The sequence below is a fragment of the Eschrichtius robustus genome, chromosome 1 (genome assembly GCF_028021215.1).
Source record: "Eschrichtius robustus isolate mEscRob2 chromosome 1, mEscRob2.pri, whole genome shotgun sequence".
Classification (NCBI taxonomy): Eukaryota; Metazoa; Chordata; class Mammalia; order Artiodactyla; family Eschrichtiidae; genus Eschrichtius; species Eschrichtius robustus.
Genome location: NC_090824.1, coordinates 120,878,620 through 120,893,338, shown reverse-complemented (window position 1 = coordinate 120,893,338; position 14,719 = coordinate 120,878,620). Strand labels below are relative to the sequence as shown.

Sequence of the window (14,719 nt, the reverse complement as noted above, 5' to 3'; positions counted from 1 at the left end):
CGTGCTTTCCGGCAATAGCACAGAGCAGCTTTCAGCTTTGAGGAAGCTTGATGGCTCTGTTGGATGTTTATGAAATAATACCAAGGGTCTAACTGTGAATCTTTTCCTCTGATAAGTGATAAAAGCCTCCTTTATAAGTTCCATGCCAAGGGAATATTATTATGATAGAGTAGCATTATTTTGAATGAGTTTTTCCCCATCTCTCTCCTAAGCTTAATAGTTAAGACAAGAAGAGATTCACCTTTAGGTTAAGTTATAAAATGGCTCATTTTACCTATTCTACATCTAATAGCAGCACATTGTTTCGTACTGAAGGTCAGCATTTGGAACAATCAATTGTTAATGCATTCAGGCTGACTGCACATTTCTTTGTTCCACATTAGAAAAAAAATCTACTTGGAAAATGCGAACATTGTTAATCAACAAAAACCCATTTTTTTCAGCTATTTATCCTAAGACCAGGAAGGTTTCATTTACTATCTATTTTTCCTGAGTGTTTCCACACTTCTTACAATTACGTTCTAAAATATAGGAGGGAAACCTTGCAGTATTTTCTCTCTGCTTGGTGAGATATCATTTATAGCCACTTGGCTGACAAAAATAGTTCCTGTACAAAGCACTCCATGCTCATTTGGTCCAACTTTCTCCAAACTTGTTTTTCCTCAAAGACCACGTGCTCAAGTGTGCTTGGCATTTTCAGCCCTTGAATTAGGAGTTGAGACACTTGTGCCAGACCAACCGGAGCTCAGGGCAGCGCCATTGATTTGAATGAGGTTTGACCCTTGGCCGTCAGTTCATGTTGGGGGGCAGCCACTGCAGTGAGATGAACGTGGGTCTGGTGTCTGGAGCCAGGGGCTCAAGTTCCAGCTCCGTCGTCTCCACATATGTGACTTCACACAAATCACCTCACCTCCCTGCCCCACCTCAGTGATGAGTCCAGGCAGGTCGACTAGATCAGTGTGGGCAGTTTGGGAAAATTCACTGGCTATTTAAATGTTTTTTTTTTTTTTAAAAAAAACATTAAACTCTTGACCTTGCCTTATAAGACCATTAAAAACAAATTTACAGAAGCTGCACTACCGTCACATTTCATAAAAGAAAGAATATTTTAATGCCCAAAAAGTAGAAAGGAAATAGTGTAAGAATAAAGGATGGTCCTTTATACTGAATACATTGGGCTTTATAAAAAATTCAGGGCACTGTTTCTCTTTTTGTCATTCTTGCTGCAGATTGATGAAAGTACAAGGATCCACAGAGTAGTATTTGGGAAACAGTCAATTAAAGATCTGTTGGCTGCCTTCTGTCTTGCATATGCTGTTAAATAAGATGGCATTTATCTTATTTCCGGTTGTTTTTTTTTTTTTAATCATAACCTTGTGTATCTCCATACAATTTGAAAATTAACCTTGGGCCACACCTTTCCAGCCAAAGGTTGTATGGTAGAGACAATGATGGAACAGCTTTTTCCAAAGGCACACCCGAATTATGCAGCAGGGAGTGGGAGTGAGTATTGGAGTTACCTGGAGAAGTGGCCCAACCCAGTAGATGACCTATGCTGTCAGGGAAGTAGCTGAGGTCTCTGCAGACCCAAGCAGGTGGGAAAAACATATTTGTTTCCTTTAAATTCCAAATCAAATTCTCTTGTCTCCATTCTGATTTAAGTAAATTTGTAGCTAGATAGGAGCTACATTATTCATTTCAAACCAAACTTTATTTTTCAGGAGTCCTCCCAAATAATACCTCCCACGAGAGCCCTACTGGGATCCCTCTTCCAATCTGAGTCATGGATTCAGGATTGGCCTAGAGTACTCCAAAAGAGATTTTTTTCTTTGAATGTCTCCTTGCCAGAGTTTATGTAGACTACTTAGTGAAAATCAAGACTTTACAAGATGTCTTTTCACATAGCAGACTATTAACAGTGAAAAAAAATGTTGGTTCCTGACCTTCCCAGGTGGCACAGTGGTTAAGAATCGCCTGCCATTGCAGGGTACGTGGGTTTGAGCCCTGATCCAGGAAGATCCCACATGCCACGGAGCAACTAAGCCCGTGCGCTGCAACTACTGAGCCTGCGCTCTAGAGCCCGCAAGCCACAACTACTGAAGCCTGTGCACCTAGAGCCCATGCTCTGCAACAAGAGAATCCCCCGCTCGCCGCAACTAGAGAAAACCCACGTGCAGCAACGAAGACTCAACACAGCCAAAAATAAATAAATAATTTTTTTAAAATGTTCCTATAGGTTCCTATAGGAGCTCTTATGCAACCCAATCTGGATTTATTTATTGGGGAACAAAGTTAGGTTGGTGATTCCTTTGGCTTGGGTCCTCTGGCAGCTCTTTATTCTCTGAGTGCAGTGATTGGTTTATCTAGGACAGGTGACACTCACAGCAGTCCCTTTACAACTAAGGAAGGAGCACCGTCCTCCATGGAAAGATCCTATTTGGGGATGGATGTCGGCATAGACATCTACTTCTGAAAGGAATATGGTCGTAGCAGTGCTGTACTTCTTGAGTGTTGAAGATTTCAACATTGCTTCAACATTGCATTGAAGACTTATGCCTCAGTTTCCTCCTAGTAAAATAGGATTAAAATAGTAACAGGATTGTCATTAGGAGCTTAGATTAGTGCCATGTATACACGTATGTGTTCGATCAGTGTTTTTATCATCAACACTTACTGAGTCTTGGCTGTAACACTATGGACACTTCTGACCTGCTTAATAATTCTAACAATAAATTTACCTGTTCTAAAGTTTACCTCAAAAAAAGTAGGCCACTAATGTGTGGTTGGCCTCATCTGACTTTGGCACTTGGAACTATGTTTCCTCTTGGCCCCTCTTCTGTGACTCTGTAGTGATTTTCAGTTATGATTCACTGTCTCATCTGCATTTTCTCTTAGTGCCATGGCCTGACCCCAGAGCAGTGCTGGGTGTATCTGGATGTGCAGTGAAAATGGACCCCATCTTGTCTACTGCTGTTTCATGTTCAGCCCTTTCAATTCTGAAGATCCTTCCGTTCAGTGAAAAAGCAAGCAAAATTGCAACCCAGTCATTCCCCATTCTCACCTTCATGTATAAATATTAATTTTTAAATATTATATGATCCATTCCACACTTGGCTCATTTGTGTTCAATAATAATACCAGCACTGCATCTCAGAGATGTTAATGTGACAGAATGAGCATCCTGAAGTATATGAATTAAGGACATTGCCTCTACTACATATCAAACAGTGTGCTACATTGTGCTGAGCATTTTATACTGTTTCATGTAATTCTCATAACAAGCCTATCAAGTAGGTCCTATTTACCCCATCATCCAATAACCACCACTTAGAGATGTGACTCAAGGTCAGAGTAGAATAGAACTGGGTGTGGGGAGCTAGGCAATCTGACCAGATTCCCTGTGCTGCTCTATTTGACACTCAAGGTCCTAATATATGAATATATAAATGTACCCTTGGAGGAGGAAATCTCATAGCTTTACATTCTTTCTTTTTTTTTAAATTTATTTATTTTTGGCTGCGTTGGGTCTTCGTTGCTGCGCGTGGGTTTTCTCTAGTTGCGGCGAGCGGGGGCCACCCTTTGTTGCAGTGCACGTGCTTCTCATTGCGGTGGCTTCTCTTGTTGCGGAGCATGGGCTCTAGGCAGGGAGTTTTATCTATTCTGTCCATTTTGTTCACTGCTGTATCTCTGCATCTGTAACAATGCCTGGCGTGTTGTAGACATCCAGTTCAAACTAGTTGATTGTTGAATGATAAATGGAAATATTTTGTATGTTATAATAACACTTCATTTTGGGGGCATATGTAACACATTGTCTTCTGCGGGGCCTTCTGGGATTTCCCACACAGAAATAAAACCTCCTTCCCTAAACCTGATCTATGTGGGTTTGTAATTGTCTGCTCTGAATACCACTTATGGAAACAACTCAGTTCTCCAGAGCTTCTAAAGAGCAGGACTGGGGCTTCCCTGGTGGTGCAGTGGTTAAGAATCCGCCTGCCAATGCAGGGGACATGGGTTCGAGCCCTGGTCCGGGAAGATCCCACATGCCCCGGAGCGATGAAGCCCGTGCGCCACAACTACTGAGCCTGCGCTCTAGAGCCCGCGAGCCACAGCTACTGAGCCCACGTGCCACAACTACTGAAACCCGCGTGCCTAGAGCCCGTGCTCTGCAGCAAGAGAAGCCACCGCAATGAGAAGCCCACGCAGCGCAACGAAGAGTAGCCCCCGTTCACCGCAACTAGAGAAAGCCCACGGGCAGCAACGAAGACCCAACGCAGCCAAAAATAAATTAAAAAAAAAAAAAAAAAAAAGAGAGCAGGACTGTTCAGTTCATCTTATATCCCTCTACCTGTTAAACAGGTAAATGAATACGTTCTTAGTTTACCTAAGAAACATGAAATTTCCAAGGAAAAAATATTTGCTCTTTTTACTCCTCGGTCATTTGTTTTTTCCTAGCTGTGCATGTCACCAGTCTTGAAAGAATGTGCTTCAATTCACTTAAAATAACAATTTCTTTTAGTAACACTTTGGTAATTAAGTTCATTACTCTTCCTGAAGAACAAAACCTGAGCTAGTTGGTAATGGCTTTTGTCTTTATTTGTAATCTTTTAGATGACAAACATGTGAGCTTTTCGTTGGGACAATCATGATGAATTCTTGATAACATCTGGTTGCTTAATTCAAAAAATGTGTAGCTATGAAGATTAATGATAGACCTTAACTGGATTTAAACTCAGACATATATAGGATCTGTATTAATCTCAGTCAACCCTTTCAAGCAGATGCCATATTTTGGGGAAAAGGAAATTGAAATGTACCAAGGAGCGGTAAGTTACATGCCACATAAATTACTGTAGTGTTTGGGGGCTTTTATGATGCGTGGGCAATTGGAAGTTTGCAATACATTTGCATTTTCTTATTATGAATTATTTATCGGGGAAACGCAAGTAGGTGACGTTGTTTGATTTTTAATAATGTGCTGTTCTTTAGAACAGCTCAAAAAAGCATAGGAGTATTATTATTGGAACATTATATACAAAATTAGTTAAACAGGATGTAGGACTTACAGCTTCAGGCATCTTCCTCCTTCCACATATGTCACAAAATTCTAAGGACTAAAAAAAAACACTACTCGGTAAAAAAAAACAAATAGGGCAACGGGAACTTTTCTCTGCAAATCACTTAAGCTGTGGCTATGAGTGGAACGTGGAAAATGAATCTTTTATTACTTCATTTATTAATGTGACCCTGATCTCTATTCAGACCCAGCTCCATAGCCATTTCAGTTGTGTGATTAAAAATAGAATCCATAATCCTAATTAATATATTTCATCCCATGGCTCCATCACTTCCCCAGGCCTACCCATCTCTGCATCTTTTTCCTTCCCTCTTTCCTTTGCAGCAGAAGCACAAGAGCGTTCATTAATCCTGACCCCTGGAAAACAAACAAAAGGGAGCCCACACAAATTCATCAGTTGAAGTGGAAGGCAATTTACCCAGAGCAAGAGCCCACCCCATTGTTGCCAGATGAATGGTGCTGGTAGCTGGAGCCGAAGGAGGCTGCCACGCGAAAGACCTTTGATAATGCTGCCTTTATGGGAGCCCAGCACAAGGGAAACACTGTCAGTAGAGGCTGGGCCCTGCCCTGGCGCCCTGATCAGCAGGGCCCCGGGGCAGCAGGCACGGAGCTGGCTTGGCGTCCTCAACGACAGCCAAAGCGGGGTGGGTGGAAATGCTGTGTATTCGTGTTGTTTCTTCCCATTTCTCTGAAAACCATTGCTGCATGAGTCCCTTTCAGACCATTCATCGTTTGAAGAGTTCTCTTTAAAGAAATGCCCTAGAATTTTTAAAAAGATATTTATTTTTAACTGCTAATGGTAACAGAATGTTGTAAAATTGGTATTTACTTAGTGCCAGGTACTATGTTACACTTGCAACAATAATAAATCAGCCCTGTTATGCTGGCTATGGATTACTCTTCATCCCCATTTCACAGGTGAGGAAACTGGAGCTCAGAGAGGTAAAGTACTTGAATATATTGAGTGTTGAAGCTGGGAGTTGAAGTCAGGTCTCAGTGACTTGCAGGGGTAAGGGAAGATCAGGTAGAGGAAATGCTTACCCTATAATTCTCATCAGTAGCTGAAAAGTACCATGAGTCCATAGATGGGAAACCAATTTGAAAACTAAAAAGTGACATGCAGAGGTCAAGTATAACTAGCTAAGTGACTTGGAAGCCTTATTGGGCAATGACTTGCCCACTCCTTTCCCTCCACTGCTCACAGCTTTCTCTCCACTCCATTTCCTTCCATTTTCCATCCTTTTTTTTTTTTTTTTTTTTTTCCTGGCCACGCAGCACAGCATGAAGGATCTTAGTTCCCCCAACCAGGGATTGAACCCGTGCCCACTGCAGTGGAAGCTTGGAGTCTTAACCACTGGACCACCAGAGAAGTCCCTCATCCTCTTTTCTTTTCCTGTTTCCCTGTTTTCAAAGAGGTATTAAAGATAATAATATGAACAGTCTGGGCTGGAAGAAGACAATTTAAGACTCTATCCTGCAGTCCCATCTATGCATCCCTTCTCACTATGAGGTGAAGGCAGGAATGACATTATTTTTGTCCCTGTATAGAATTATTCGGTCCATCAGCCCCAGGAATAAACTAGACCCTCACTGATCAGTTTCCTTTCTGAGCCCCCTGCTCACATGTGGGGAGCCGTTGGCGCTGGAAACACCAGTGCTTACCGTTTGTGCAGCCATCGAGCAATCTCTCACCCCTTGTCACTCCACTCTGATCCGCCAGAGCTTGCAGTGAGTGGCAATTTCTGGGCCAGGCCCCTTACACTGTAGTAACTTGTTGTGTAACAGGGCTCAAAGCTGGATTAAGTAAGTTCTGCTTTACCTCTGCATTTTACTTACCTTTTCTAATTACTTTCCCATCCTTCATCTCAGTTACCTTGTGAGATGTGTACCATGGACATTATTATCTCCACTCTAGAGATGGGAACCAGAGAAGGGAAAGACAGAGTCTAAATGTCTTCTCCCTATGGATTTGGCTTTCTTTTCACTCTTTTATGGTAAATAGTCTTAAATTTAAGGTGTGTTCTTTCTCCAGCTTTCCACCATATGAAGTATTATTCTTTTTAGTGATTTTTGAGGAAGTGGTGGAAGTGGTGCCAAGAAACTGAAGAAAGCAGGGCTGCAGTCGTCCTGACGCAGTGAATTTTTTGGTGGATTTATATTTATGCATAGCTAAGATATCCCATGAGACTGAAGCACAAACCCGCTATCTTGGCGTGGTAGGATTTTTTTGGTTTTCCATATTGAGATGGGACAAACTGGTCAAATCTGTTTGTCTCTTTAAAGAACCACACCTCCTGCCCTCTTCTAATGGAAAGTTTTTAAGTTTTTTCCTTATTTTCATATAGTCTCACTTAATTTCCTGTGGGGTCCCAGGATCTTCAACTTGCCTCTTAGAAAAAAAAAACTATGTAGAAATTCTGAATTAGTACAAGTCAGATCCAGGTTTTTAGTAAGCCCCTCCTAAGACCTGTTGCCCAAATGTCTTCAGAAACACTTAGAAACGGAATGTGGTCTACAGAGGTCTGCTGGGTTGGAGGGGTGTGGTATCGGAGTATCTGAAGACACTGGTAATGTCTGAAGGCTGAATCACACATAGGCCTACAGAAAAGTCCTTCCAAATTCCATCTTCATTGTTTTAGGTGTACCTCCTCATGACCTTAGCAAGTTTATGATTCTTGTATTATGCAACCTTTAAGACTGGAACTATACAGTGGTGTATTCATTTCCAAGACCAAGAAAAGAAATGTAATGTGTTGCTCTGACCATGGTTTTGTTTTTCTTTCTTTTCCAGGCACAGTATGAAAACCCACCACATATCTATGCTCTTGCAGATAATATGTACAGAAACATGATAATTGACAGAGAGAACCAGTGTGTCATCATCAGGTATGGAAAAGAGCCTTCTTAGGGCCAGGGAACATGAGACCATGCTGTAGTTAGGATTCTGTCAAGGAGCAATGCTTTTGCAATAGTTGCTCATTCCAGTGGCTGGTTAACGTATCTGAGTAGCAAGCAGCCTGTTAGCTTTGCCTTAGTTTGTTTTATAACTCCAATTCATAAAAGGTTCGAGCTTCTGTGAGGTTGCTTTTTATACCCCTGTCACTTAAGGCATTAAGGCCTTAGGGCACATGGTTCTAGCTGGATCTTTCTCTGATTGTCATCAGGCCCTGAAATAAAATCATAAGACACCTCCCCTCCCATTTGATTGTATTGTGGCTTTACTCTGAATTGGAAATCCTTTATGTTACAAGTATAGTAAGCATGTGTCACTATTTTGTCAGCTGGAGTCTTTTTCTCTAGGTCCTTCTTTTTCCTTAATAATTTAATATTGGGTTGACCAAAGAGTTCGTTTGGGTTTTTCCATAACACAGAAAATCCTGAACGAACTTTTTGGCCAGTCCAATAGTTTGAGTTTGAACATTTTTGTTTTTTTATCATTTGCTTTTAATTTTCTGAGGGCCTTACTGGTCAATGCCAGCATTAGGTGTCTGTAACTACATTTCACAGTCCTTGTAACCTGACCTAGCTCTGAGTCTTTGCTGGCTTGAAGTGCTTTTACAATTTTGTTTACCATTACGAACATTTTCAAACATACAGAAAATGTAAGCGTCTGTATTTCCATCACTTAGAACTTAACAATTTTTAACATTTTGTCATGTTTGCATTCATCTTTTTTAGTTAGTTAATTTTTTAGTCCTTCATTTTTCTTTTTTTTTTTTCTTGGATTTGAAGAAATAATTATTTTATTGATAATTCTGCAATATTTCTCCATCAGATTGATAAAACACAAAGTAAATGATAGTACCAAATCTATAGCAAAAACTTTGCCGTCAATATACAACTTACTGAGAGTCAGTTCGATTATCATTAACCTATTTTTTTTAAAAATAGTGATTATCCATAAGTCCGGGATTGTAACCACATTTTTTCTACCAATAGTTATTGTCACTTGATTATTTGCCAAGAAAAGCTTCTATGTATGAATTCTTCAAGTCTTTATCTCAACAGCATTTCCCAAATTGGCAATTAATTACAACAGAACTATGTACCCAACTGCAATGAACAACTGCACTCTAGGCTAGCCACACTAGTCCTTCATTTTTCAAAAATGAAAATTAAAGAAAAACATGAAATTAGAAAGAGAATTATAATAAGCACCTGTGTATCTATCATCCAGCTTGTACAACTATTGATATGTGGCCAATCCTGTTTCACCTAGTCCTCCCAACCTGCCCCACTTGATTATTTAAAGCAAATCCTAGGGAGAAAATCATTTCATTTGTCAATAATTTAGTGTGTACCTCTAAAATATCATTCTTATCACACCTGAAAAAAAAGAATAATTCTTTCAATGTCATCTAATATTATCAGTGTTCAGTTCCATGACTGTCTTATAAATTCTTTTCAACAGTTGATTCATTTTTATTTAGGTTCCAAAGGCTCACACTTTGTCCTGGTTGTGTCTCTCTCAAGTCTGTCATTAACACTTCTCTCTTGTTCTTTTTGTTTTCTTGGTATTTATTTGTTAAAGAAAAAGGTTTGTCCTGCAGAATTTTCTGTAGTCTGGTGTTACCTAATTGTATACCGTGACTGTGCACTGTCCTCTCTATTCCTGTAAATTGACAGATCTAACAGCTTGATCAGGTTCAGGTTCAATTATTTGGCAAAAAAATGCTCCATCATTGATGCTGTGCACTTAATGCCTGTTGGTCTGTCTTTGTGTGATGTTCAGATTTCCAGTGGGTCGATCCATTATAAATTCTCATTTCACAATCATCATTTAATTGATGGTTGAAAAAGAATCATTTTCTAATTCTATTATTCCTTCTACATTAATTTATTAGTTGGAATTTTTATTTGTTTATCATAAAATACAATCTATATGGGAAAATTAGATTAAAAAGCTTGATTTGTTGTCTTTATTTACTAATTTTTCAAGCAATGAGTTGATGCCCTAGCAGCAAAGTAAAATGTTTTTGTTTTCAATATCATTCTACATTGGTAGATTTTAAATACCTTACCTGTTGAACAACATTGCAGTTTTCGTTTAGGCTCAAATAGTCCTACCTTTGGCCAGTGAGAGCCCTTTGTATTGGCTTCTTTGTCCCTTTGACATGACTCCAGTAGTGTTGGATAGTTTCCTTATTTAAGATGTTCCAGGCTCGAGCCGAGGAGCGGGGCAGGGCAGCCAGGAGGGAGTAAGAGAGCCTGGATGGAGGATGGGTCAAAGGTCAGGGCCTTTTCCTGGCTGCCATGGCAAGGATCCGTACCTGAACACTGCAAGTGACTTTTACACTGGGATATAGAAATGTCTACAGGACTGAGACTGAACCTGCTAAAGCTGTCTCAGGGCATTGATGAAGTGTGTTGTTCAAAGGAGGTTTGCCACTGGGAAATGTGCCCAAAGAAAAGTAAATAAATGAAGCTTTAGATAAGGAATTGATGAAATAAATCTACAAGGAAGCCTTATTAAACCCTTTCATATCTTATATATGGAATATACAAGATTTATAAAGAAATATGTTCCTATAAAGTAGGGATAAGGAAATCAGGCTAAAAAACACATAACTCCATTTATAGGTACAGATGGTACCTGTATGTGATTGTGATAGGAATGGGCAATGCAGATATGTTAATGACTTTTAAATTATCTAAAAATATCAAGTTCAAAATTTGTTCAAAAATCAAAAAACAAAACTAAATAAAAGGTGAATGGTACAGTATAAAAAGTAGAGCAACCGGAGGACCTTCAAGATGGCAGAGGAGTAAGACGTCTGTATTTGTGGGGAGGAAGGAGATCACCTTCCTCCCCACAAATACATCAAAAATACATCTACATGTGGAACAACTCCTACAGAACACCTACTGAATGCTGGCAGAAGACCTCAGACTTCCCAAAAGCCGTGTGGCTGACAGGGTCTTGGTGCTCCGGCTGGGTGTCAGGCCTGAGCCTCTGGGGTGGGAGAGCCGAGTTCAGGACATCAGTCCTCCAGAGACCTCCCAGCCCCTCATAATATCAATCGGCGAGAGCTCTCCCAGAGATCTCTGTCTCAATGCTAAGACCCAGCTCCGCTCAACAACCAGCAAGCTCCAGTGCTGGACACCCCATGTCAAACAAATAGCAAGACAGGAACACAAGCCTACCCATTAGCAGAGAGGCTGCCTAAAATCGTAATAAGTTCACAGACACCCCAAAATACACCACTGGATGCGGTCCTGCCCACCAGAAAGGCAAGATCCAGCCTCATCCACCAGAACACAGGCACCAGTCCCCTCCACCAGGAAGCCTACACAACCCACTAAACCAACTTTACCCACTGGGAGAAGACACCAAAACCAAAGGGAACTACGAACCTGCAGCCTGCGAAAAGGAGACCCCAAACACAGTAAGTTAAGCAAAATGAGAACACAGAGAAACACACAGCAGATGAAGGAGCAAGGTAAATACCCACCAGACCAAACAAATGAAGAGGAAATAGGCAGTGTACCTGAAAAAGAATTCAGAGTAGTGATAGTAACAATTATCCAAAATCTCAGAAATAGAATGGAGAAAACACAAGAAACATTTAACAAGGACCTAGAAGAACTAAAGAGCAAACAAACAATGATGAACAACACAATAAATGAAATTAAAAATTCTCTAGAAGGAATCAGTGGCAGAATAACTGAGGCAGAAGAACAGATAAGTGACCTGGAAGATAAAATCGTGGAAATAACTACTGCAGAGCAGAATAAAGAAAAAAGAATGAAAAGAATTGAGGACAATCTCAGAGACCTCTGGGACAACATTAAACGCACCAACATTCTAATTATAGGGGTCCCAGAAGAAGACAAGAAAAAGAAAGGGACTGAGAAAATATTTGAAGAGATTATAGTTGAAAACTTCCCTAATATGGGAAAGGAAATAGTTAATCAAGTTCAGGAAGCACAGAGAGTCCCATACAGGATAAATCCAAGGAGAATCACGCCAAGACACATATTAATGAAACTATCCAAAATTAAATTCAAAGAAAAATATTAAAAGTAGCAAGGGAGAAGCAACAAATAACATACAAGGGAATCTCCATACGGTTAACAGCTGATTTCTCAGCAGAAACTCTGCAAGCCAGAAGGGAGTGGCAGGACATATTTAAAGTTATGAAAGGGAAAAACCTACAACCAAGATTACTCTACCCAGCCAGGATCTCATTCAGATTTGATGGAGAAATTAAACCCTTTACAGACAAGCAAAAGCTAAGAGAATTCGGCACCACCAAACCAGCTTTACAACAAATGCTAAAGGAACTTCTCTAGACAGGAAACAAGAGAAGGAAAAGACCTACAATAACAAACCCAAAACAATTAAGAAAATCGTAAAAGGAACATACATATCGATAACTACCTTAAATGTAAATGGATTAAATGCTCCAACCAAAAGACATAGACTGGCTGAATGGATACAAAAACAAGTCCCATATATATGCTGTCTACAGGAGACCCACTTCAGACCCAGGGACATATACAGACTGAAAGTGAGGGAATGGAAAAAGATATTCCATGCAAATGGAAATCAGAGGAAAGCTGGAGTAGCAATTCTCATATCAGACAAAATGGACTTTAAAATAAAGACTATTACAAGAGACAAGGAACGACACTACATAATGATCAAGGGATCAATGCAAGAAGAAGATATAACAATTGTAAATATTTATGCACCCAACATAGGAGCACCTCAGTACATAAGGCAAACGCTAACAGCCATAAGAGGGGAAATTGACAGTAACATCATAATAGTAGGGGACTTAAACACCCCACTTTCACCAATGGACAGATGATCCAAAATGAAAATAAATAAGGAAACACAAGCTTTAAATGACGTTAAACAAGAGGGACTTAATTGATATTTGTAGGTCATTCCATCCAAAAACAACAGAATACACTTTCACCTCAAGTGCTCATGGAACATTCTCCAGGATAGATCATATCTTGGGTCACAAATTAAGCCTTGGTAAATTTAAGAAAATTGAAATTGTATCAAATATCTTTTCTTACTACAACACTATGAGACTAGATATCAATTACTGGAAAAAAACTGTAAAAAATACAAACACACGGAAGCTAAACAATACACTACTAAATAACCAAGAGATCACTGAGGAAATCTAAAAATACCTAGAAACAAATGACAATGAAAACACGACAACCCAAAACCTATGGGATGCAGCAAAAGCAGTTCTAAGAGGGAAGTTTATAGCAATACAGTCCTACCTCAAGAAACAAGAAACATCTCAAATAAACAACCTGACCTTACACCTAAAGCAATTAGAGAAAGAAGAACAAAAAAACCCCAAAGTTAGCAGAAGGAAAGAAATCATAGAGATCAGATCAGAAATAAATGAAAAAGAAATGAAGGAAACAATAGCAAAGATCAATAAAACTAAAAGCTGGTTCTTTGAGAAGATAAACAATATTGATAAACCATTAGCCAGACTCATCAAGGAAAAAAGGGAGAAGACTCAATAGAATTAGAAATGAAAAAGGAAGTAACAACTGACACTGCAGAAATACAAAGGATTATGAATGATTACTTACAAGCAACTATATGCCAATAAAATGGACAACCTGGAAGAAATGGATAAGTTCTTAGAAAAGCACAACCTTCTGAGACTGAACCCGGAAGAAATAGAAACTATAAACAGACCAATCACAAGTAATGAAATTGAAACTGTGATTAAAAATCTTCCAACAAACAAAAGCCCAGGACCAGATGGTTTCACAGGCAAATTCTAACATTTAGAGAAGTGCTAACACCTACCCTTCTCAAACTCTTCCAAAATATAGCGGAGGGAGGAACACTCCCAAACTCATCCTACAAGGCCACCATCACCCTGATACCAAAACCAGACAAAGATGTCCCCCAAAAAGAAAACTACAGGCCAATATCACTGATAAACATAGATGCAAAAATCCTCAACAAAATACTAGCAAACAGAATCCAACAGCACATTAAAAGGATCACACATCATGATCAAGTGGGGTTTATCCCAGGAATGCAAGGATTCTTCAATGTATGCAAATCAATCAATGTGATACACCATATTAACAAATTGAAGGAAAGAAACCATATGATCATCTCAATAGACGCAGAGAAAGCTTTTGACAAAATTCAACACCGATTTATGATAAAAACCCTCCAGAAAGTAGGCATAGAGGGGACTTACCTCAACATAATAAAGGGCATATATGACAAACCCACAGCCAATATCATTCTCAATGGTGAAAAATGGAAACCATTTCCACAAAGGTCAGGAGCAAGACAAGGTTGTCCACTCTCACCACTATTATTCAACATAGTTTTGGAACTTTTAGCTACATCAATCAGAGAAGAAAAAGAAAGAAAAGGAGTCCAAATTGGAAAAGAAGAAGTAAAAGTGTCTCTGTTTGCAGATGACATGATACTATACATAGAGAATTCTAAAGATGCCACCAGAAAACTACTAGAGCTAATCAATGAATTTTGTAAAGTAACAGGATACAAAATTAATGCACAGAAATTTCTTGCATTCCTATACACTAATGATGAAAAATCTGAAAGGGAAATTAAGGAAACACTCCCATTTACCATTGCAACAAAAAGAATAAAATACCTAGGAATAAACCTAC

General features: G+C 39.5%; 1 protein-coding gene across 2 annotated transcripts in view; it reads left to right on the top strand.

The window, feature by feature from the left end:
• MYO1E (myosin IE) overlaps positions 1-14,719 on the top strand; it is a 202,243-nt gene that overhangs the window by 88,849 nt on the left and 98,675 nt on the right. For both annotated transcript variants that reach the window (XM_068552626.1, XM_068552635.1), the window contains 2 exons: positions 4,737-4,826; positions 7,869-7,963. In XM_068552626.1, coding sequence (XP_068408727.1) covers positions 4,737-4,826; positions 7,869-7,963 — 185 coding nt within the window. The remainder of the gene's footprint in view (positions 1-4,736; positions 4,827-7,868; positions 7,964-14,719) is intronic.